At 36.4% G+C, this 25,649-nt stretch overlaps 1 protein-coding gene across 1 annotated transcript in view; it reads left to right on the top strand.

The window, feature by feature from the left end:
• Positions 1-23,849, top strand: part of LOC145661517 (parkin coregulated gene protein) — a 31,360-nt gene extending 7,511 nt beyond the window's left edge. Inside the window, exons 3-5 of the mRNA XM_081726836.1 lie at positions 1,719-1,883; positions 6,460-6,609; positions 23,452-23,849. Coding sequence (XP_081582962.1) covers positions 1,719-1,883; positions 6,460-6,609; positions 23,452-23,612 — 476 coding nt within the window. The 3' untranslated portion in view covers positions 23,613-23,849. The remainder of the gene's footprint in view (positions 1-1,718; positions 1,884-6,459; positions 6,610-23,451) is intronic.
• The last annotated feature ends 1,800 nt before the right edge of the window (positions 23,850-25,649 follow it).

Below are 25,649 nucleotides of genomic sequence, written 5' to 3'. Positions count from 1 at the left end.
TCAGTGTCTCAAAACAGCACACTAAGACAATCCGCAACACTACCACAACCAGAAGTGGTTAAAAAATCTACTATTCTGGTTAATATACTGTTTTCCATAGAGGAAGAACGATAAGATATTTCGAGATACTGGTTTTTGCAGTTGATTCAACGTCCTAGGAATAGATTCAATCTTCTTCATTATCCTTCTATTCAAACCGCAAGTGGTTCGCCCTAGAACGAAACGAGTGACAGCTAGTGAGAAGTGTTTTTGTTAATGATTCAGCGTCTCAAGGTAACGTACCATAACAATCCAGAACACTCTACCAAAACCGGATGTGGATGAAATTTAGTATTACTACTACCCGTTTCAATACTGATTTTCGTAGAGCAAAAACGGTAAGAAATACCGAGATGCAGTCTTTTGCAATCGATTCAGCGTCCCAAGAATAAGTTCCATTTCCTCTGTTAACCCTCTCTTAAATCTGGAAGTGATTTTAATTAACCATTTTTGCTTTCAACCTTTATCGCCATAGAATAAAAACAGTAATGGATTCAGCGTTCGATGAACACGTTCTGTCTTTGATCTTATTAATCTCTTGCAACCAGTGGTTATAGTCGTACTACTTCAAGTTTGAGTATTGAATTCATTTAGTTTCGAGGTCTATCGTAGTTTCACAGTGTGAAACGAAACTCACTTCTTTTTTTAGTGTTACTTCAAGTTTGAGTATTGAATTCCTTTAGTTTGGAAGTCTATTTTTTTTTTTTTTAACGTTTGGAAGTCTATCGTAGTTTCATACTGTGAAACAAAACTCACTTCTTTTATTAATCTTATTTTGATTGGAGTTGTGTCTACATTGGACTATTCCTAAATGTTTTATAATACGCGTAGTACAGAATTGATCCATTCATTCGTGCTGGAGTTTGTGATAACTGACAAGTTCAGATGTATGTTCTGAATTTGCTTTGCTATTAAAAACGAAATGTTCATGGCACTTTGGTTCCTTTTAGTGTTGTCTTCAATTTTTTATATACTCTTAAAATATGTATTTGTTCAAAACCGTCTAGCATTTATGGTAAATGACCTGACTACGTGAATGAATATCACGAGGAACTATACAATGATTTGCACGGTATTTTCCCTTCCATCAATGTTGAACATAACTTAATTTGTCAAAGATCGTGAAAATTTTACATGAAATAAAATATTTAATGTCAATTTTTAATATGCAAGTTTTAATTTTATAGCGAGATTTTATGCTAAAAGTTTACAACTTTTAGATAAAATAAATCAATTTTCTTGAAACCATCCTCTCACGCGACAAATAATACTTAAATTGCCCTGATATTTTTGGCGGTTCTTATCAGTCCTACTATAAGGGAGAAGCAGATATTTTCGACGTTATCATATTTTCCACTTCTCTAGTAAGCGTCTGTGATTTGTTGAGGTTTAGCCATTGGAATTAGTTAGATGGGAAGAATACCCTGGTTGTTTGAAACCAAAGTTAAAAAAAAAAGATTAAAACAAAGTTATTAACATTCCATTCCTAATGAAAACGAATTCAAATCTCATAAAATCATCTTGTATTTAAGTGCACAATATGGTAAGTTTGTATATACAAATCATTATTAAATCAACTTACAACTTAAAAATGAATGAAAAAAATGAACACGGGAAAACTAACATCAGCAGCAAGCATATTTTGAAATAGTAATTATATTTGTTTTAACAGGTTGAAGTGGAGAAGTTGGATTATCATCATTACTTACCTCTTTTCTTCGATGGCCTTTGTGAGACAACACACCCTTATCAGTTCTTTGCTCGACAAGGAACCATTGACATGTTAGAACGTGGAGGCTCCAAAGTACTACCTGTTATACCACAACTTATCATTCCAATCAAGAGTAAGTATCATTAATAATAGAACGTATATACCGCAAAAATCGACACACAACAAGATATTTTGCTGAACCAATATACAATATCTATTGAAAATATATATTATTTAAATGAGGAATTTCGTAGTTACTATAACTGTTATGATACTCTTTATCTGGATCCCTTAAAGAAAATGATATTGTTAAAAATCCTAATTCAAAGGAAGTACTAAAGTTAAAAAGTGTTGTTTGAGATGATGGAACATCTCTAGTTCGTCACAATTTTATTCTGCATCTTGTATTTGCACAGGGATGGACAAAATAATATGAACACCTACTAAAAGAAAGAATATCATGTAATAGCGTATATCATCACTTTTGGGATGAAAAATAGCCCGGATTTACTTGATAGAGAAGAGTTTAGTTCCTAAGTCGTGTTTGGTGGAAAGTTGTACAACTCTGCGTGCTCACCCTACTTCAGTTCCTTTGAGAGATGATAGTGCAGGGAACGGAACCCACTTTGTTTTCCAAAATGGACTACACGGATTCAATCATGTTTAAATCCAATGATCACAGAACGCAGTAACGATGCGATAGGATGTGATGCTTGAATGTTCCTTTGTGCCGTGTCACTCTGATAGATTCCATCACATGTATGAAACAATTTCTGCGTCATTGGATGGATGTGGTCTCCGACAATGAATTCTTAAACCTTGCTAGACTTTGTTCCATGCACAGTAACAATAGAATCGGCAGCATACTAGCATACGACAACCCACAACCATGTCAGAGCTTCTCCCACGTTTTACGTTGGAAGTTCATAGTCTACGTTTAAGCTTCTGCCTGACTTTGCAAAACGTATGAATACCTGTCCTTCTGGTTGGGAATGAAATAAAGATGGATATATCTGAATACTTGTCATCTGTTGTTCAGAAGTCCATGATATTATTTTATTGATAAGCATTGCAAATTGATCAAACGTTACTAAATTTATAGTATCCTGTGTCAGAATCGCTTACACAGTATAGATTTTTGTTTACATAGAATAATAAAAATGAAAATATTTTTTCTTGAGATAAATATTCAAACTCACATCTTTTAGTCAATCAATCATTATTTACATTAGATATATTATTGTAGATTATGTATCTAATTTTCCTCTACAACTGATTGAGTAAATAAAACATTTGTAGAACGAAAATCATAACTAAGGAGACTACAAATAATGGATGATATAAAAACAGAAAGATCATACGTGAAGACGAAGAGGTTACCGAAGGACCGTGGAGCATGGAAGCTTCTCAGCTGCTGCAAGTGACCTGCCAGTAAGGGCAGAATATTTATGATGATGATGATATATGAAAAAAAAAATCTACAGCTTCTAGCTTTCGAGTTACCTATAATTTAAATTAAAATGAACTCTGAGAAAAGGGATCACTTGTTATTACCAATCTGTATTACAGTTTCTGCAATATATCATTACCTTTGTCAGATACATATTCTCGAAAATGTCTCCGAATACGTCTGAAGAGGGCAATGATATATTGCTGAAATTGTAATACAAATACACTATTAAGTACCAGATCACCGTTATTCTCCTCCCAAATATTCAAAACTTTTTAGTCCTTTTAAATCTTTATTGCGAAGTACCTAGATTTCTGTATAATAATATACAATACTCCACATGAAAAATTTTAATTTAGTCTTTTTCTTAACTCTTTACTCAAAGACCCACAAAACATACTTTTCTTCTTCCTAAAGTTTTTTTTTTTTTTTCACATTCCTATCATCGGTTTTACGAGATATGGCTAGAAAATGCCGGATTGATTTAGCTACTGGCAAACAACGTGTACATGAAGGTAAAGCAATGCATGATTCTATAGCTCGCTACCCTGCCTACTGAATGGCAGACTGCTCTGGATGCACGTCAATCAGTTTTGATGTGGTCTTTGTATAAAGCGGAACGTACGTCTGTGCTCGGTCGGAAGCGTGCTAATGTGAAGTTTCTGTGCAAGCTGGGAAAATCCGCAAGAGAAACGAACGATATATTAAAATCAGTGTACGGAGATTACTGCTTATCACGCACACAAGTGTTTGAGTGGTTTAAACGTTTTAAAGAGGGACGGCAAATGATCACAGACGACCCGCGTCCAGGACGAGCTTGCACGTCGAAAACAGAAACGAACATTCAAAAAGTGAGTGATGTGATTCGGAAAGATCGTCGATTGAGCATTAGAGCTGTTTCTGACATCTCAGGAATAGACAAAGAAAGTGTTCCTAAAATTTTACATGAGAATTTAAACATAAGTAAAGTGTTCAAAATTGGTGCCAAGAAACCTGACACTGGAACAGAAGGACGATCGAGTGAACATTTGTACTGACATTTTGACAAACATTGAAAAGGATCCTACATTCTTAGACTAGGTGATTACGTATGATGAATCGTGGTTTTTTAAGTATGATCCTGAAACAGAGCGCAAATCAATTCATTGGAAGAGCCCGAGTTCTCCATGCCAGAAGAAAGCTCGAATGAGCAAGTCGAAATTAAAAGCCATGATGATTGTTTTTTTTTTTTCGACATAAGTAGGATCGTGTACGTTCATTGAGTACCCGAGGATCAAACTGTAAACCAACATTATTATCTTGATGTTCTGTCAACCCTTCGTGAGCGAGTAAGAAGACGACGACCTGATTCGTGGCAAACGAAGTCATGGATTCTGCACCAAGACAATTCTCCTGTCCATACGGCCCTATCAGTTACGAAATTTTTGACTAAACATGGCATTCCAGTGTTAGATCACCCGCCATATTCGCCGGATCTTGCTCCGTGTGACTTTTTTCCCACTGTGGTCAGCCCTGAAAGGAGCCAGATTTGAGACAGTAGAAGCTGTGAAAAGAAAAGCGACGGATGTCATGAACATGATTTCAAAAATTAACTGGAACACTGCTTCCAACAATGGAAGAATCGTGAAACGATGGAACGATGTAAGGATCGTGAAGGGGAGTACTTTGAAGGTGATAGAGTTCTCATTGTGCAAAATGTCCAATAAAAAATTTTGTAGCATCAGTCCGGTTTTTTCTAACCACACATCATCTTTTCCTTTTGCACTTACATCTTATCGCATCTCCAGTCCAAGAGCCCAAACAAGAGGCTACGGTGAATGAAACTCAAACCAAGAAAATAAATTTGATAATGAAATCACGAAAGAAAGTTTAGCGTTATGTCCTTTGAGCTAAGGGAGATTCTGATAAATGAAAATGAATGTCACTAAAATAGTAAGACATAACATGAGAATTTTTTTTACAATATAGCATGTTAGCTCTTGTAAAAGCTTGCAGTGTTTCGGAAATTCATGGTAAACTAATTTAATCTAAAAATCTGTAATAATATGAGTGGGTGATATTGACACAATACAATGAATCGATGGAAAAAGAATACAAATTTCGTTCGGTGCAAGCAACTGATTATTTGAACCCCAAATAAAGTTAAAAGTTTATTAAAAACTGAACTAAAAGATACTTATTGGAGTTTCCAGTGCGAGAAAGTAAACAAGAACAAGTAACTAGCAAAAAATATTACACGCCGCCTAAAAAAAGTCATAAATTGCTCTAATGCGAATAAGTTGAGCATAGACACATTACTGGAGTTCAGCCTCTACGGTATTCTTAAGGAATATACTATAAACCCGCAACGGATATCATTGTTTAGTGTTTATAGCTGGTATTTCGTTGTCCATCCCTTTCCCAAATACAGCGTTATTCGCTGCAGATTATGCAAAATATACATGGAGCCAGGGGCGGATCCAGGACCGACTTCTGGGGGGAGCGGTGGGTTGTCATAATGCTACTTTTAAAAGCTCCAAACTCTGGAATGGATTTTATTTATATATATAAAATAAGAAGATCGCCCCCTGGATCCGCCCCTGCATGGAGCTGTCCCATGGATGGGGTAAGTGGGTAGACACTCCAGGCATTGTATCACAAGATGGCAAAAGTTAGATCATTTACGAAAATAACAAGTTTACTATTTTTAATTCAGTCTTGAGATGACTTTTTTTTTTTTTTTTTGTTTTTAAGAGATGATCAACCAACATTTTGTAAGATATCTTTTCGACTGTATATTATCTATGCCATGAAATGGTGGACTTTACTATCATTGGTACGAAAAAGTCAAAGTTGGCGCAAAATTAGTTATTCATCTTGGGTATGAAATTCTCACTTACATAATTAGTTCCACCATTTACTTTCGCCTCATGCCCTGCATATTTGTTTTTCATCTTGCACTTTGATAAGATCATCTTCAACTGCGATAGAGCTAGTGATATCATGTCAAATGCTTCGGAAACATGTCCATATGTAAATCTTTGGACTAATCAAGTCTAGAAGGTTTTCAGCATCACTAGACAGTGATAGGGAAAAAAATATTATGAAGATTCATTAGAGACGCATTACGTGTTTTCAAATACAAATTTCTTCTTCCGAAATTACAGTCTCCAACAACTTCAGATAGATTAGAGCCTTGGCGTAGATAAACTAAAGATATTAATAAAATCTAATTAATGTCTCACAAATGGAAATCAATGTTTCACATCTATTATTACAGATGCATTAAACACACTCAATCCAGATGTGGTCTGTACTACCCTGAGAGTAATACAGCGTTTAGTTACATCTGGAGACAGAGTTGGAGAAGCTCTAGTGCCATATTATAGACAAATCTTGCCTGTTTTCAACTTTTTCATGGGCAGAAATGGTAAGTAATTTAAGAAAAAAACTCTATTACATACATCTGTATTGATTAAATTACACGCAGGAATGAAGTTTAAAAATATAGTTCGTAATGCTGATTATTACATTTTTTATTTCTTATAATTTACATATTCAATATATTTTAGACCAATGATCAACGTTTCCTAATTAACAATAAGAAAAACAAATATTTACGACAACGCGAAAGTGGTATTTCAAAGTAAAAATACAAGATGACAATAATTTTACGTTTATTAATCTGTGTGAAGAATATAGTATAATTCTTGATTCTTGCACAAGAACGTAATAAATAAAGTTACTCGTTTAATTTGAAATTAGTAGACTAAAAATAGGCTATGACTCGTTTTCTAAAAATTACCTCGATTAGTTTTGAAACCAACAAACAGATTATTCCTTTAATATTTTGAATCTGATAATGTGTATACTCAACAAAACTTCATGTCAAAAGAAGATAGAATATATACTCCTTCAGTTTGGAAATATTTACAGCAAATTTTCAGTCACTGCCCACTTTAACCCTTTGGAGTACAGGAGGGTTTCAAGCAATTTTGAAGACTCATTTAAATAGCTACTGCCTCAACAATTGATCTGAATTTCATGGTGGTCTTCAGAATAAAGCAAGCTTTCAAATGCAATATGGCGCATGTTCGTATGACGTACGTAGAAGGGGAAATTTGGAGAAATTCAGGATGTTTTTTCTGAAAAAATCCTACTTTGTAAGTTTGGGACTACCTAGAGCGGCCTCGAGTAAGAGTACGCAGCCCTATACACCCTAAAAATACTTTCGGATACTGGTAATGGTTGCCCCATATACCATGCCCATATCCAGAATAGTGACGTGGGAAAAATATTTCCCGATTCTGTTTCAATTTTGAAATATTTTCAGCAGAGTCAAAGGAAACGGTCCGGAGCAAGCCCTGCATAAAATAAGTTTGTACAAACAATTTACAAGTTTCTTTGTAATACAAAATAAAAGTGTTTCCAAATTTAGTAGTTTATACTTTTAGCACACAGTAGTGGCTTCGGAATTTTACGGTTTAGTTAGAGTTAGGTTAGTACGGGAACTCCTTTGCTTATTGCAGCCTCCTAGGTGTTAAAGGAGTCTCCTCTTCCACAGGGACCTCGAAAGACGGTTTATAAGGAACGTCCTTTGCTCACTACAGCCTCGGGAGGTAGGTTATACTTAGGATATCTCTTTTGCTCACGGCGGCCTCCAGAGATAAGGTGTGGTTAGGATTCTCCCTTGTCTACAGCGAACTCAGGAGAAGATATTGTTAGGTTAATGATCAGTTATGAACTGATACCTCGGTCCTCTTATGATCCTCTTTTATGGGTGTCCTCTGGGAGGTTCGTCCATTTTCGGTTTCCTCCGAATCGGCTTTGTGTTTCCCTGTATCCTCTTATTGTCATATGCTTGTAAACAATAGCACGTGTTTACAATTGTGACATGTGTTTGTGGTGTAGTAACATACCTTAGAAGGTGTGGATCCTTACAATATACAAGGGCACCGCGGTGGTTCAGTGGTAGAGCGTTCACCTCTGGTGCATGGGGTCCTTGGTTCGATCCCAGCTAGCGCCAAGTAAACTTTGTGGTGGACAAACACCGTGCGCATGGTTTTTCTCGTGGTTCTCCCGTTTACTCCCACTTTCTTCATTCCACCATTTCATTCATTTCTCATCATCTCTCCTTTAGCCTAGCCGGCATAAACATGGGACGAAAAACTTGATGATTTCAATTCATTTCTTACTATATACAAAATATCGTATAAACTGGGAAAATATGATGTAAAATAAAAATTACTGGACAGGGTACTATCCATCTGAACATCATAATTAAGGATACTTTCCAATGCCATCATACACATGCAGCCATGACGTACGAGGAAAGGAGAATTTTATGGAATTCGGGAAATTTGTTTGGAAAAATCCCTTTTCAACAAGTTTGGTGCCTCCTAAAGCGGCCCCTGGAAAGTTCGCAACTCTAATATACAGTGAAAAATACATTCCAGTATTGGTAACGTCTGCTCCAAATATCCGAATAATAACATGGATGAAAATGATTTCCCAATCCTGAAAGAAAGTACAAAATATCAAAGAAAACAAAAGAGAATACATAAAACATACACATTGCACTCTCTCTCACACACACCCACCCCAAAAAAACTGTTATTTACGTTCCCCCTAGCTTGTGCACCAATACACTCCCATTTCCATAATACACTTCTTCCTCACATTCATTCTTGTCATCTTCCTCTTCCTGTTCTTCTAATAACACACCTTGCAAGTCCTGAAGAGCTCTGATTTCACAGGAACATGTTCTGCAGGAACAGAAAGCGAACGTCTTCCCATGCTGTCCATGCTTACCTGTGACGGACCAGCACTCTAAGCCTTCCCAAGTTCTACCAACTGGTCCAATAGCTCTCTCCAAGTCACAATGAGCAAACTTCTTCATCGAATCATTCATCACGTAGAAATTGACTATTGCGAGGTCGAAGAAATGAAAGAACAATTTAGTTGTCCATTTCATCGTTTATCTCTTCATACCATACCATATTTAAACAGCCTTGTCAATATATCCCATGCACTTCTTATAGTCCAGAACTACCTTGGAGTTGAGAGAATTGCCCGATTAATCAACATATTTTCCAGACGCTTGTTATGGATGAACATTCGTCAGCATTAGACTTGCCTCTTATCCTTCTAGCATATTACGGTCAGTTCACCTCTCTGGAAAGAAACAACTTTGCCTTGCTTTAGTCTCAGTTGCTTGAGACCAAAGTCAGGTGAAATTCCCTCCTGCTTAGAGTTGATTGCCCTGCATGCCCGGATTCTCAGTCCCTTAGTTGATCATACACGTCAGGTGAACTGAAAAAGTTGTTCATAAAGATTTATGCCCAAAACCTTTCACCTCACTTTCCAACTTTACAGCTAGGTCCTGGGTAGAATAGGTCTTGCTAGTCTGATCACCTAATTTCCCAAGATAGACATCCATTTTGTAAGTATATCCAACTTCATCAGTGATTTGGAATACTTTGATTCCAAATCACTTTTGCTTCTTTGGAATATACCGCTTGAATGCAACCTTTCATTTGTACAATACTTCATCGGCAGATATGCATTTCGTAGGATCATAATGCCCCAAATCAGTAATTGACCATTTCAAAGAAACGCCTGAATTTCCAGAGATGGTCATATCTTGAGGAATTTTTGTTCAGATTTAGTGAGTTGTCTTCGAAGTGAAGATTATAGAGAGCAAAACGAAATTGTTCCCATCATGGTGTCATGGTACATGGAAAGTAATCAAATCCTGTCCTCCAGTAATCTTTATGAACATTACTGGAAGTGCGAAGAAGTTTACTGTGCCTAGAAAGACCCACCGACAAACACATGCCTAGAAAAATACACAGTTCTTCTAAGGATATATGGGATTCATGATCTCTTGGATCTCGATTAGCTATCTGGAATTATTGATCGATTACAAGTGTGTTTGTTCCACTATAAGCTCCATTAGTTTCCTGGTAAAAAAAAATTGAAGAACAAATCAAGTGGCCGAAGAAGATTGCGTACTTTGGTTCTGAGTGTCTCCAAAACGAGGGAACACTCGGAGTCACAACAATCTGAGTACCCTGATGAAGTTTCAACCAATTCGCAGCTTGAGCTGGCTGCAGTCATTGATGATTGAGTACAATCATCTGAATCCCCTTCACTTTCTCATTCGGACGCTTGCCCTACTTCATCATTCGTCACTAATTTCTCTTCCTCATCGCCAAATCCTTCGCCTACTAATTATTCTGTCATTTCTTCTTCTTCGTGCCAAAACCCTCGAAAATCTGAAAAACGAAGCGAAATTTTCCACTTTTGAAAAGATGCTCTCGAACTATGGAACCAAATAGCTTCACGTGAACTCTCCTAAATACCACATAAGACAAACAAAATAACTCTTTTCTGGATCTTTTCCAAAATGCACACTGTGCCAAAAGACAACTCTTGGAACTTCATTTCTCAGAGATGCTGGAACTTTGTACTGTTCTTAGCTTGCAACACTTTTTTCTACATTCACACAACTAACTACTGTCCACGAACAATGAAAACTCTCTTCTGAACGCACTTCAAAAGTTTCAATCAACCAAGTTTAAAAATAAATTTGATCTAGGTAGGAAAACAAAGGAATGATGCACATATTTGTTTGTTGGGAAAATCTTATCTCTGACGTTATCACTCACATACCTGAGGCACCTGACCATGGTTTTTCGTCTCAGGATCTCCCAGTACAATGTAGAGTAAAACAAAAAAGAAAAAAAATAGTGTTACGAAGCTTATTTGTCTGGCAAAAGAAAACAAAAATCACTTATCAGGTGCAAACATTACGCCTCCTCTTCTTTACGTGTAACATCACACCACTTAGCTTTTTGATAAGTACTTTAAAACAGTCAGGTCATATACAGTAAATTTCAAATAATAGCTAGAAAAAAAAACCTTTTAGTTAATCAAATAGCTTTACCCGATCAGTAAAATACAAATGAAGGAAGGGAAGGGATTGTGAGAAGCCAAGTCAATTTTTGTTTTGCAATGCATCATAAACCCTCACAAATACGCATCCTGTTCATAACACTTGACTGTCGGGGTAATAACATCAGAAAACAACTACTTAAGTTACGTGAAAGTCGCATGGAAGCAACGTGCTTGTTCGTCCTTTACCTGTGACATCATAGCCCCCAGTGGTGCTGTTCTATTTTTTTAACAATCGGTTCTCTCTCTCTCTTAAGATTTTTGTTAGGAATTTTTTGACCATCCTCCATACAGTTCCGACCTTGCTCTCAACGATTACTTTCTCTTCTTGTATTTGAAACGGTAGCTTGGTGTACAACGGTTTGAAAACGACGTGGATCTCAAGACTGCCGTTGTCAATTGGTCCCAATCCCAGGCGGCAAACTTCCATTCAGAGGTTTTACGGAAGATAGTGCAACGTTACGAAAAGTTTTGGAACGGCATGGTGATTATTTGTGAAAAGTGAAGTAGCTCCGTAGACATATTTCTGGCAATAGATCCCGTTCCGCACGAGGCGTCTGTTTTTTTTTTTTTTTTTAATCATTAAACGGCCCTTACTTTTGGAATACGCTTCGTATATATAGGGATCAGACAAAAAATCTAAAAACACTTCATACAGGACACGTAAGTTTGGCAATCCACTGTACAACGCGTGTTGCGGTTGCCGATCGTTTCTTGTTTTCAATGTGTCATGTGGACCATCTTCCGTCAGCAGTAACCCCTTCACCTGAGTGTCGTGGTGTGAAAGTGTTACCGTAAAATGGGCGACCTGACAGACTTCCAAAGAGGCATGATCGTTGGTGCCCGTCTGGTTGGAGCTTCAGTGGCAACAGTGGCGAATATTGTGGGGGTATCGAAAGGCACTGTGTCCAATGTCACGAGGGCATACACAATTCATGGGCAAACGACGTCTGCAAAGCACAACAGTGGTTGAAAGACAATCCTGTCAGATAGGGACCGGAGGGCATTAAAACGGATTGTAGCAGCTAAAAAGAAGACCACTGCAATGAAAATTACGTCTGAACTCAATTTCGGCCTACAGAACCCGGTTTCATCAAAAACAGTGCGACAGGAACTTTATAAAATGAAAATTCATGCCAGGGTCGCTATCGCCAAATCCCTGGTCACAGCAGTAAATGCAAAGAGGCGTATCCAGTGGTGCAAGGACCACAAGGCGTGGACTCATGAGCAGTGGAAACACTTAATGTGGTCCGATGAATCGACCTTCACCTTGTTTCCAACAACCGGTCGTGTTTACGTATGGAGAACATCATCGCAGGCCTATGATACAAACTGTCTGCTTCCAACTGTAAAGCATGGGGGTGCTTCTGTTACATATGGGCAGTGATATCGTGGTTTTCCGCAGGTCCATCATAGCCCTGCAAGGAATGATGAATGCTAAGGCGGATGAGGCCATTTTTGGGGACCAGGTTCTACTCATGGCCCAAATATTGTTCCCTGATGGTGATGGCATCTACCAAGAAGTTTTGGCACTCTGTTATACTGCAAAAACGGTGAAATCATGGTTTGAGGAGCATGAGCAGGAGCTATCACACCTTCCCTGGGTCCCGCAATCACCAGATCTGAACATGATTGAACCATTGTGGTCTGAGTTAAAAAGGCGTGTTTGGTCTCATTACCCTCCACCAGCATCCCTTAAGGAACTGGAGCATGTTTAGGAGGAACAATGGTACAAAATTTCACACACCACGATTCAGGAGCTGTATACGTCCATTCCGCGTCGGATCCAAGCTGTTTTGGACGCAAAAGAAGGCCCCATACCATACTAAGTATGATTTTCACACTTTTGCAAACGTTTCAGATTTTTTGTCCCATCCCTGTATATATATATATATATATATATATATATATATATATATATATATATATATATGGACATGTTTTGAGGAATGACAGTATAGGTCATGACAAACAATCTTTCGAGACATCGATGAAAAGACCAATATTTCGTACACATTGCTTCGACGACACATATCTCCGGAACTGATGAAGATATCGGAATCACACTAAAACAAATAGGTAGCACACGTAACAGGCATTATATACGTATCACATTCATTGCACTCACAGGTCCCAGTATTCCGGAATTCGTATTCAAATTTCTGTCTGCCCATTAAATTGAAATAATTCAAAGTTGCTTGCTTTCACAACAATGCAAGCAAGCGTGAAAATAAAGAGGTATTTTCACAAATTTGTTTGGTTTCTTTCTTTCATTCTTGGCTAGGTCTTGCGTGTGTGTATACGTTTATGTCTGGGTATAACAAACGGTTCTGCGAACTCGAAATATTTTAACAACCGGTTCTCGCGAACCGGCTGGATAGCACCACTGATAGCCCCCAGTCTTCATATCCGGCATACGCAAAGGCTTGGGATATATTTCAATACACCTACCAAAAAGAGGAAGTAAAATAATAGTGAACGAAATAGCTTCTATTGTAAATCAATATAAGACAAATGAAAGGAGGAAGGAAGGGGGAGGAAAAGGTTGAGGAAAGCCATGTACTCATTTCCATATCGGACAATCCATTATGCATCCTTACAAATACGCAGAAAGATCCTACGCTTCACTATTGAGGTTATGACATCACAAAACAATAAAGTAAAATAGGCACGAGATATCCCCCCTTCCCTCTGACGTCATCGCCTTACCAGTGCTTGTACCACATTATATTTAGTGATATTTACAAGAACAAGTGAAACCAAACAAGTATTTTAGGAATGATCCAAAAAATGGATCAAAGGATTGCGATCTTGGCCAAGAATTTTAGGAATGATAAAAAAAAAATGCATCAAAAGATTGCGATCTTGGCCAATAATTAGTTTTTTGATTAGGGTCCACAAAATTTTTAAACGGCCCCTAAATCGAGTTTTCGTATTTTCTACGGAGTAAGCACATCATACTGAGTTAAGTGATAGTTTGGGTTTGGCTACAGTATATGTAGTTCTTCAGATATAAAACCTTCAAGAAATTTTTTATTGAAATATCTTGAATCTTTTGATCCAAAAATGTTGGTTTTCGTGCATGTATGGGCTTCTACACAGTAAAGCCTATCAAATACAGAACTACCTCTATGATGCGATGGTACTTCAAAGGGAAATAAATATACTTTTATACGTGATGCACATGTGTATTCTCATGAGTACCTTAGACAGAACTCATCTCTTCATTCAAATGAGGTTTGGTTTAAAATATCCACTTCATGAATGTATAACACGACTGGCACCAACAATGTACTATTACAAATGCATGTATAAAATCTGTCAAGAACTACGACACGTTTATTTTCCGATCTTAGTTTAGCAGCACTGTTTTTGGTTTATTAGATATGAGTTAAAATGCAAAGGTTTCTGAACAGAAATATCGAAATTGTAATATTTTTTTAGAAAAAATAGTTGGACCCCGTATGCTAAACATTGTTCATAGATACCCTTATAGAAAGAACGTGCGTCAAGTACTAAGTTGTTATTATTTCATAATTATAATTATTTCATATATTTTATTTTATTTATTACAGAGTGGTTCATAAATAGTTATGTGAACGTAAGTTATACTACCACAGTGTATTTTAAGTTCAGTGAAACTATTTTCTGTTATATTCTATCGATAAAAGTAGATGGTATTTTTATCTTTTCTACTGTTGGCGCACAAGTTTCCGTGACTATCTTTTGCTAGCAGCAATGAGTTTTTAGTTTGGAAATGACGTGGGACCAAAATGAAGTATAATTTCTATTTTTAACTGGCACAAAATGTACGGAAAAAATTCTACGCTATCAGATGACATCTAATTGAGGTACCAGGGAAGGGACAAGAAGTGACAGCGAATCCCCCCCTCCCCATCACCACTACCTTTCCAATCATGTAGGTAATATCTTAGTTCCTAGAACGGATTTTATACAAATACATCCCATGAACTGACAAGGAATATTTTACAAAGGAAAAATGATATTTTTTTTAAAAAAAAATCTGGATAGTTAATTTTTTCTCGGGGACCCAATGAGACGTTTTTATACTGAATAGTGGGATCATAATATAACTCGCTGTAAATTTATGTTACAAAACACACAAAAGCAGTTATTTGCTACTATCGAACCCAAGCCTATTTAACGTAGGAACTATAACTAGCCAGTTAAGGTCAGGTATTCTAATTGTAGCAACTATGAACTCTTGGAATAAATTTTAAACTACCTCTTTCATTTTGAACATTCTGCTCTCCCTTAGTATATGCAACAACAGCAACAAAAATTCTCCCCTTACTTTTTAATGAAATGTTTATACACCAAGTTTCATTTTTCTAACTTGAGGACTCGTGAGATACTCAACTTTTCGCATAAATTTGGATTCCACGCTTCCCCCTTTGGATTTTAATCAAAATAACATCAAAACTTAAGATAGGCCCACTCACCTACCAAAAATCATCAAAATCGGTACAGTAGTCTAGGGGGAGTTCACTGTTTTGACATTTTTCAAATGGCACTACGTCAGGTTATTACATATTTTAAAAATCTACTAGCTAAAGAAAAACTTACAATGTCACATTTGTGTTTCAGTGGTGCACATTAAGGATGCTATGGATCACATCCAAATTTTGGTGACTTATACAGCAGTAAGAACGCAAGTGAAAGAATAGACCAATGAACAACAAAAGTATTTTAATGTCTAATACTATGATCATGTAATGACAGATTTCGAATGAATAGGAACAAAGTTACAAGGAATTGAAAATTTTGACCCCTTTTTTCAAAACCCTTTATTTTGAAAAACTGCTTAGATAACCCCCATCACATAATTGTACAGATCGTTTTCATTAGACCTAAAGACTATAATGCCGTTCACAGCAATTTGATATCTCGAACCATTCTGAAGATATGATGAAGACTGTTACTGCTTAAAATTATGTAATTCCGAAGACTTGTAACTACAGCTACCAAAAAGTATTGTTGTGCTGTTATAGAAGCAAAGTAAATGAAAATTTGATTTTAAAAGTTTCAACAAATACGCGATTTTAAGCAATATGTAACATGTTACCATTGCGTCTTAGAAAGAATTTCATATCAAAATGCTATAAACGGCATTATGATCTTTATGTCTACCAGAAACCATCTTGGTAGTTAGATATGATGCTCATTTAAGCATATTTTCGAAAGAATTCCTTTGAAAAATTCAAATTTCCAAGTCTCTGTAAATTTGGCTCTATTTGTTCGAGTTGTTGATTTGAGTTTAGCGATCCGTTCAGCAGCGAGGCTATACAAGACGTGGACTTACAGCTTAATTTTGGATCCAAACCACATGAGCTCTCGTTGGAAATCAAATCCGGATCTCCGCTCAACTTGTTCGAAATACGTCATATGATGACCGTAGTGTCCGACACTAAGGTACCCAGTCCATCTCACTTGTTTTATTACTGATCCGGACCCCTCCAAAATGTGGACGTTTTTCGATTTCTAATAATGTAGCGTCTTAAGTTCAAACACTGCATAACAAATGCTATATTGTAAATTTTCGTTTCACACATAAATTTGAAATCTGTAATAACTTGATGTAATGTCATTTGAAATATATATATAACAATGAAAATAAAGACAAAAGAGATGGTAAAGCAAAAAATGTAAATCTGGTTGTATTGAAGAGTATGTAAAACGATGTCCCCCTGTCGATATTTGCATGGTACGAAATTTCGGCGTTTATATCTATTAGTTTAAATATTACAACGGCGTATCAAGATGAATGGTTCACACCCTTTAACTTTTAAACCAATGGACAAAAAAAAGTTGAAATTTCGTTCCAAGCAAATATCAGCAGGAGGATATTATTTGACATACTCTATGATGCCACGAAGTTAACAGTGTTGTAAACAGTGTTATATATATCAAATTACATGTAAAAGGAAAACATACAATACTGCACATGTCATACAGTGTTGCAACCTAAGGATACTACAGTATCACAAACATTGGAAACAACCAAATTTTGGAGGGTTCAACAGTGGCGGATGTAGCCCGGGCCGGGGGCCCCCATTTTTTTGAGTGATAAAAATAATTCAAGCTATTATTTATATTTTTTGGAAGTTTATAATAAACTTATGATATACCTACCATAATCTGGATTCTGGCTGGCCTCGTTTTCACCTTCTAGATCCTAGAAACAAAATTACAAGGAATTTAAAATTTGATTTATCTGAAAGGACTTAGTTTGAAAAAGTGTTTAGATAAATCGAATTACTACATGGTTTTCAATAAACATAAAGATTATAATGCCGTTTACAGCAATTTGATATCTCAAACCATTCGGAAAACACGAAAAACGTGGTACAAATTGATATATTGCCTAAAATGAGGTGAAAATATTTTAAAACAATTTTTGATTTACTTTGCTTCTATAACAGTACAATATTTTTTGTAGGTGTAATTACAGTAAGTTTTCGGAACTACGTAATTTTAAACGATGTTACAAACTTTAACAATTTTTACCGTGTCTCCAGAACGGTTTGAGATAGCAACTTGCTGTAAACAGGATTGTTATCTTCACATCTATTGAAAACCATCTATGCAATTGGATAAGACATTTATCTAAGCAGTTTTTCGAACTAAAGGCTTTAGGGGAGAAAAATCAAATTTTCAATTCCTTGATCAACCCTTAAGTAGAAATTGGTCATATTCATTAAAAATCCATCACATCATGATCAAGTATCAGACACTAAAGCACTTTGGACGTGTACCGCTTCATCTGTTTCATTTACGTTAATTTTGCTGCAGAGGCCACCAAAATTTGGATATTTGTAATGCTGTAGCGTCTTTAGTTTGTAACACTGCATAACAAATGTGGTATTGTATGTTTTCCTTTTACATGTAGATTTGAAATATGTAATAACCTGACGTAGTGTTATTTGAAAAACACAATTTTATGTTGGGTTGGCAACATTGTTAGCCTTGTGATATCACAGAAAAAATGAAATCTTTGTTTTACGTCCCACGATTATGCCGGTTACGCTAAAGGAGATGGTGATGATGAGAAATGAATGAAATGGTGGAATGAAGAGTGGGAGGAAAAGGGAGAACCGCGAGAAAACCCATGAGTACGGTGTTTGTCCACCACAAAGTCCACACGGCGTGAGCTGGAATCGAACCAGGGACCCCAAGCACCGGAGATGAACGCTCTACCACTGAGCCACCGCGCCCCCTGTGATATCACAAAGTATGCCAAACAATTCCGCCTGTCGATATTTGCATGGTACAAAATTTCAACGTTTTAGTTTAGAAGTTACAAGGTTCCACCTTGTATATATATATTGCTGCTAATAGCAGGTATATTTAATCTAAAACCACTACCCATCCTTCACATGCTTCGACGAATACAGTGACCCCAGATAGCACGAATACATGCGTCAAATTTTTGCTTCGTTTAGTGGAGCAAACAATCTGAAAGTTTGCGAAGGAAAAATTTCTTAATATTTATTACAAGCTTTCAATATGATCTGCAAATTTTCGCTGATTTGTAAAAAATAAATTCCCCACTGCAATTAACTTGCATCTTTTTTGAAAATATAGCGTTGAAAGTTTGCCGTCGAAAACAGTTTGCAACTTTGTAAAAAAACTTGTTTCAAAAACTTGCTGAAAGCAAATATGTGATTATATTACCGAGCGCGCGCGCATCGTACCCAGAATTCACTGCGCTACATCAATTGTGACAAAACAAGCGGGAAGTGAGAATCGAGAAAACCCAATGCACCGGAGGACTCCAGAATAAACTCACTGGTCTCTTATCAGATGTTTTTATTGACCCAAGCAGCCTGACGTTATTTTGTGAATGTGTGTGAGAGTAAGTACAGGGATATGATCGTTGAGTAAGTAGATAAATTGCGATATCCTTTGTCTGTGCGTTTATCGTTCGTAAGTTTCTTATCTTTGGCAAGTAGCTAAAGATGTTTAATGCTTGCCACTAAGAAAAGACGGATCCACATTATAAAAATTTTGATGTTTCATAAAGTTAGGTTTCATTTTATAAATTTGCAGCAAACATTACCTGATACATTTGCAGCAAACGTGATCTTGCGATCGTGAAAACACTTTCTGCAATGTTGCTGCAAACCTTTTAATATTTTCACCAAATTTATCAGCTCATTTTCGGAAATTTTGTCAAAGAAAATTTGCACAAAATATTTGCAGCAAAGTCCTGGCAAACTTTCTTGCTGTGCAGTCGCAAACATTTCGTTTGTATTGGCAGATGTTATCATTTTCTAAGGCAACTTTGCTGCAAACTCAGCCAGCGTCAACTTCGTTATTTGCATTGAACCTTAGGAAAATTTTCTCATTTGAAAAGGCAAGTTTTTTGGAAACTTTTTAGTTTGCCTTTGCAAATTTTTAAACATTTTTAAAAAAATTTCTGTGCTATCTGGGACGTATGCAGAAATTTATCAAGAGGGAAAGGGTTTAAGTTTCTAAGTTCACATCATTTTAGGATACATACAAATGTTTATTTTTGTTCAAGGGAGGGAAGGTTTAAACCCGGAACCCCGTCTTGTGCACGCCATTTGTCTGTCAAAATCCTAGGCAAAGTCTCACAGTGCGTCACGACAATTCCTAATAAGAAACAGTTACGGTACTAGATTAGCTACCTGCGCTATTGCTTGCCTACTTGACGCTAACAGTTGTTGGTAGCGAGCAGGCAACTTTTCGATTTAAAACTATTAAGACGATCTAATTATAACTTGAACTGTATTGCTCCAATTTAATTAATTCGAAATATATAGGATGATGAACATAAAATGCTTTCCTGTTTGTGATTAGAACAAGAGCCGTAACCATATTTAGATTTGAGCATTAATATTTGTTGAGTTGATTTTGAGTTTAACGTCCCTTCCAGCAGCGAGGCTATATGAGACGAGACCTACTGATTAACGTGGAATCCGAGCCATATGAGCTCTCGCCAGGAATCGAACCCGGGTCTCCCGCGTTAAAGGCGTGTATGCTAACCGCTTAGCCACGAAGGAGCCATCATTAATATTTGTATAACCGAATGTTAGTTGATGGGCAAACCAAGGAAAAAATAAACGTGTTAAACATAATCAATTAGAGCTTTTAATTAAGCATGGTTTTAACCATTAGTGTACAGCAGGCCAAAGGCTCAGGCGCAATCAATTAAAAAAAAAAAAAAAAACACTTAAGGTAAAACGAGTTTTAAACGTGTTTATCTAAATGAATATTTTTGAGAAAGGCGCACGATAACCAGCACAGTTGTGAATAGGACCTTACAACGGTTTCAAGTATGATCATAGGAATGATTTTATCAACCCTAATGACTTCGTTCTTAAATGTTATGTAGTTTAATTTCATTTACCTATCGATAGTAAAAAATTACTACCCTTGGGTGGATAAGTTGCAGAAATTTACGAGTATGAATATAGTTATTTAGCATTAAGTTAAACATCCTTCCAAAAACATCATGAACAATTCTCACGATTCCTTGAAGAGTCTTGTTATTGCTACGACACTAGGGAATCATGTGTTAGCAAAGATTGTAATAGTCTCGCAACAATAATCATGGTGTTTTTTTTTTTTTTTTAAATAATAATAATACGAGGCTCGTATTTATTTATCATTAGACTATGAAAATATTTTGTCAGTGGTGTGATCCTCTAATCCAATTCTCTTGAAGATGAGATAATATAGTGGGGGTTCCGCCTATATTGTAAGAGTTGATTTTGCATGATCTGTGTACTCAACAGTCGCACCAGATTCAAATCCTGGTCACGGTTCGGGGTTCATGTTATTAGTAGATCCCGTCCTTCTTAATCTCGGAATTGCATAAACGCAAAACATAAAACACTAAAATTAAAATAAATAAATAAATAAATAAATAAAAATGAAATGATCAACAAAAATACTGTAATTTAAATAACTCATAGAGGAGCAGAATACCAACCACAATTCATGCGTGTCCCTTGTTCATGTTCAGAGATTCAAAGTTTTGAAATTACTTTTTTAATCAACAGCAATCATTCAGCATTACATTAGGAAACGAAAACTTAGAATTCAATCTAGTATCAAAGTTTAAACATGGAAACCTACAGTACTATCCATTATCTCCTTAACTTTACAAACTAGTTATAATGCGATGAGTCGTAAATTTAACGTATGTTGTATAACCAACAAAATACAAGTTGATAGCAGCTGTAAATATCAGGGATGCCAAAAATTATATGCAAAGTATCAAAACATCAAAAGATGAATAGAAATCCCATTTTAGCTTTGCAACTACAGAAGATACTCAAGGCTGATGACGATCACTCGACGCTTTCGAGTACGGCGAACTAGTTTGGGTGACGTTACCTTGAAGCTCTACTGGCATTCTTACGCACGTCATTTCAATTCTTCTTCGCAGTTTTTTTCTTTTTTTTCGGTACGGTACGGTACTTCCCTGAGGATCGCCCTCCAGGTAAAAGCCGAGAAACGTTAAATCAGGAAAACCTGGAAGAAACTGCCATCGCACCTCTTCCTCCTATCCATCGGCCTAGAAACAAATTGAATTGAGACAAGCACATACGTCTTGGGCGATGGGACGGCATCTTGCTGCATTTAAAATTGATGTTTGATCAATACATGAATGGGAGTAAAATAACACCTGGACAGCTCCTTCAAAATAGAAAATTAACATGAGACAATGAGCACCGGTACATTGATCACTTTCTCCACATGAATTTTGTGGAATCCACTATACAGAATTACGTTGGTTTACTGGTAAATTTAACTTAATTTGTGACAGCATTTTGCTCATGAAATCTTCAATCTCTTGTACCAGTTTAGGAACCATCCGAAATACTGTATTATAATCCGCGTCAGCCGAATTGGCGTATGGCGTCAGCCAATAAGCTCGCAGTGCGCTGTTATCAAACTTTCAGTGACGAATCTAGTCATTCATTATTGTCCACAAATACGAACAAAATAAATTATGAATGATTAGATTCCTCCCTAAAGGTTTAGTAACAGCGCACTGCGAGCTTGTTGACTGATGCCATACGCCAATTCGGATGACGCGGAGTATAGTCTATCAGGGTGTCTTCATTCAATGCATGTACCAACAGTGGAATGAAAACTTTCCACTTTGCCCTTTCAGAATGCATCGCATGCTTGCTCTGCTCACTTCTGTCTCACATGCAGACTATTTTATTAACTTTTGTGGCAAGCATGTGAAATGTTCTCAGCATCATCGATGAAGAACTAGGAACTGTTGCTGGGAGAGATCTGCCAGATCTTCTGTGAACATCATATATTGTATCATCACTTTTAACTTACAGCGAATACGGACAATCGTTAGGTGTGTTGGTTCCACTTAAGAATGTTTTTGTGCTGGTCGGATGACCATCATTGTTTCACTTTCTACACTGACATGCAAAGTGTATGGAGACTTCACCTGTCCAGCGCCACAATATTCATTTCATTGGAGTGACATCATACTACATGTTGCGACCATCATTAACTACAATTTCGAGAACAATGGATAACACGTCATAAAGTGTGTAAACATTTTTTGGCACCCTGTTAATGGAATTCTCCTAATTAACTGACCATTCTATCTCCTTAACTTGTAGCATCAGCAATGAAGGGAACTCCATGTACTTAAGATGTTAGTCGCAGAAACATTTCTCCAAAGAATCTGGAAGCTATATCTGCCTCACTAGTAGAAACGTGCACACCATAACAACTTCTTTATCGAACAATGTCGACTTCTTTCTTATCCCTTAACTGCACGAAATGGAAAATGCACTGATATAAAGCGTAACAATGAATTGAATACGCAATAAAAATAGTCAGGCACCGTTTTCTATAACCTACTCACCTGTACAGTGGCGTAGGCAGATCGTCAAAGGGGTGAGAGTTCAAGCTCCCAAGTTCATATAATTTCTGGGTTTGTATACATATCTTAATATGGTAAATGATTATTTTTGTATATCTTGTTCAAGGAGAGGGGAGGCTTACTGCTCCTGTTCTCGTCAGCCAAATGAAGAAAGAAAGAAAAAAATGATGGCTACTAGAATTAGTGCTCATTTGGCTCCTTCTCACAAAACATTAAAAACCTGAGTTGAAGTCTGAATGTAATAGTTACCTTTTTAAAATCTTGCTAAAAAGCTAATGATGTGAATAGACCCAAATAGTTGCATACTGAGTCTGTCTGCTTACTATATTTATTTGTCTGCTAAAGTTGACCAAGTTGTTTGTGGAAGGAATTATGTTAACTGAAATGAACTATTGCTTATTTCAGTTAACACTGGTGATGGTATTGACTACAGTCAGCGAAAGAAGGGAAATGTGGGAGAGTTGGTTCAGGAGACTCTGGAACTTTTGGAGCGCTATGGAGGTGATGATGCTTATATTAATATCAAATACATGGTGCCAACATATGAATCCTGTATGCTTAACTAAACAAACAACAAACAACTAGACGTTGATTTGCTTCTAAATTCTTATATATAAATCTGCAAATTTTTGTATAGTATGTATATTGATTTTTAATGTTTTCGGTAGTTACGTTAACTTTCAGAAGATTTTAAGGTTTTCGGTACCTATGTTAACTAATATTCAGATGTATATTACATAATTGTTATACATTACATTAATGATACTTTGAATTGTAAATAAAATATTATCAATAGTTTTCAATATGGATATGTTATTAGTTCCATTACCTCGTAAGCTATTGCAGAATATCAAATTACAAATTAAATTGCAATTCAATTTTGAAACTTCTCTTAAATGTTGCAATGAGATCTGAACGGAACCTTATATCAAATCGTGCATGTAATCTCCGAATTTCAAAACTCACACCAACATTTACAGAAACACAAAAATGGAAAGTTATTGCTGAATTTATATCAAGCCAATGCTCTTAATATTTCTATATTCAATTGGAATAAGTAGACAATTTAGTTTTTCACTTGTGAAGAGTAGTCTCAATGTGGAACAGTGGTTTCATATGTTTGAACGACGTTCATTGATTTTCAAAAAAAATAAGAATCGTTGTGCTGTTACATGTTGTTTGATCCTACCTTCTCTACCTTTATTCATGCAAGTTTTCCGAGTTGGCTACAGATCAGTCGTGTGCTTCTGGCTTTCAGGTCCAGTGCCCAGTGTCCAAGATATCCAGGTCCAGTGTCCGTTTTGATGATAATATAAACATTCAAATAAATTACAAATACCCAATGGATTGGTTACATCAAATAATTACTTTCTCTGATGAACTCTGAAACTGATGCAATACTGAACTGTACTTGTCTAAACCTCATTCAGATTTTGACACACCAATATCACTAGTGTATACATTATATTGACAGAGGAGATGAGACAATCCTACGCTTTCAACGAATGTTCGTGATTACTGAGATGAGGCATCACAACTGTTGTCTCCAATGTTTCATCCATTTAGGAGTGAGTTGTTTAAATCCATTACGATAGTATGTTCCATACATACGAAATACCGCTGATGCTCAACTTAATCTGGCTGTGGTCTTTGTTATTAACAGAAGAAGAGATATGGAAAGGAACTATAAGAATGCATGTTGCCCTAGAAGGCCAACCAAATGCAACATAAACTTTGTAGGGTGCTGGAAAAATAAATAAATAAATAAATAAATAATAATAATAATAATATAATAAACTTCGTAGCACAGTTCTAAATTGCCACCACTTGGCAGGCTGTGACTACATACTTTGCAGTCGATATCATCAGATTAACATCTGCCCATTTACCTTTAATCACAAAGAAATATCCAGTCCAGCGCTTAAGATAGTAAATTAAGCACATATCGGATTGAACGTGTATAGGTTCAGACATTACAAGAATAATGTCTGCTATCGGAATATCCATGGTTACTGTGAAAAATGAAGGTAAGTAGTGGGGTTATTTCAGACTGCGCTGCTTGAACCCATGGTTATACTGCATGACAACTGCTGGGGGCAGAACTAATCATCATTTGATAGAGGGTCAGAAATTCTTTACGAATTGTAACATGCAAGTTAGAGGTGGACCAAGCAGTTAAGTGATTGTCTATTGTTATGTGGGTTGTAAATATCATGTCGAAAATGTACTGAGAGGTCAATAACCATACAACGGATTCGTTACAGCTCGGGATATAAATATTATCCGTGGGTGAGGGACACTTAAGTTTCAGTAAATGTGGCTTAGATGTACCACTCCGTAGAAGTATAAATAAAGTGCTAATATACACATCGTGTTGACATTTATAATTTGTACATCATTCTGATGGCGAAGAAATCTATGATAGTCAATATTAGAAAGAATATGAAACCTAACGTATGGCATAAATTCGTCCTAAGGTGTAGAGACAGGTTAATATGCTGAATTGCTGTATCTTGCAGGCTTAGCAACTGCTGATGTATAAACGCTCTTGAATTATAACTAAAATGCAAGAAATAACAAATGAGTTTCGTTTCACAGGGTAA

This window comes from Thermobia domestica, chromosome 1 (assembly GCF_964235325.1).
Source record: "Thermobia domestica chromosome 1, izTheDome1.hap1.1, whole genome shotgun sequence".
Classification (NCBI taxonomy): domain Eukaryota; kingdom Metazoa; phylum Arthropoda; class Insecta; order Zygentoma; family Lepismatidae; genus Thermobia; species Thermobia domestica.
This window is presented reverse-complemented; position numbering and strand designations above follow the sequence as displayed.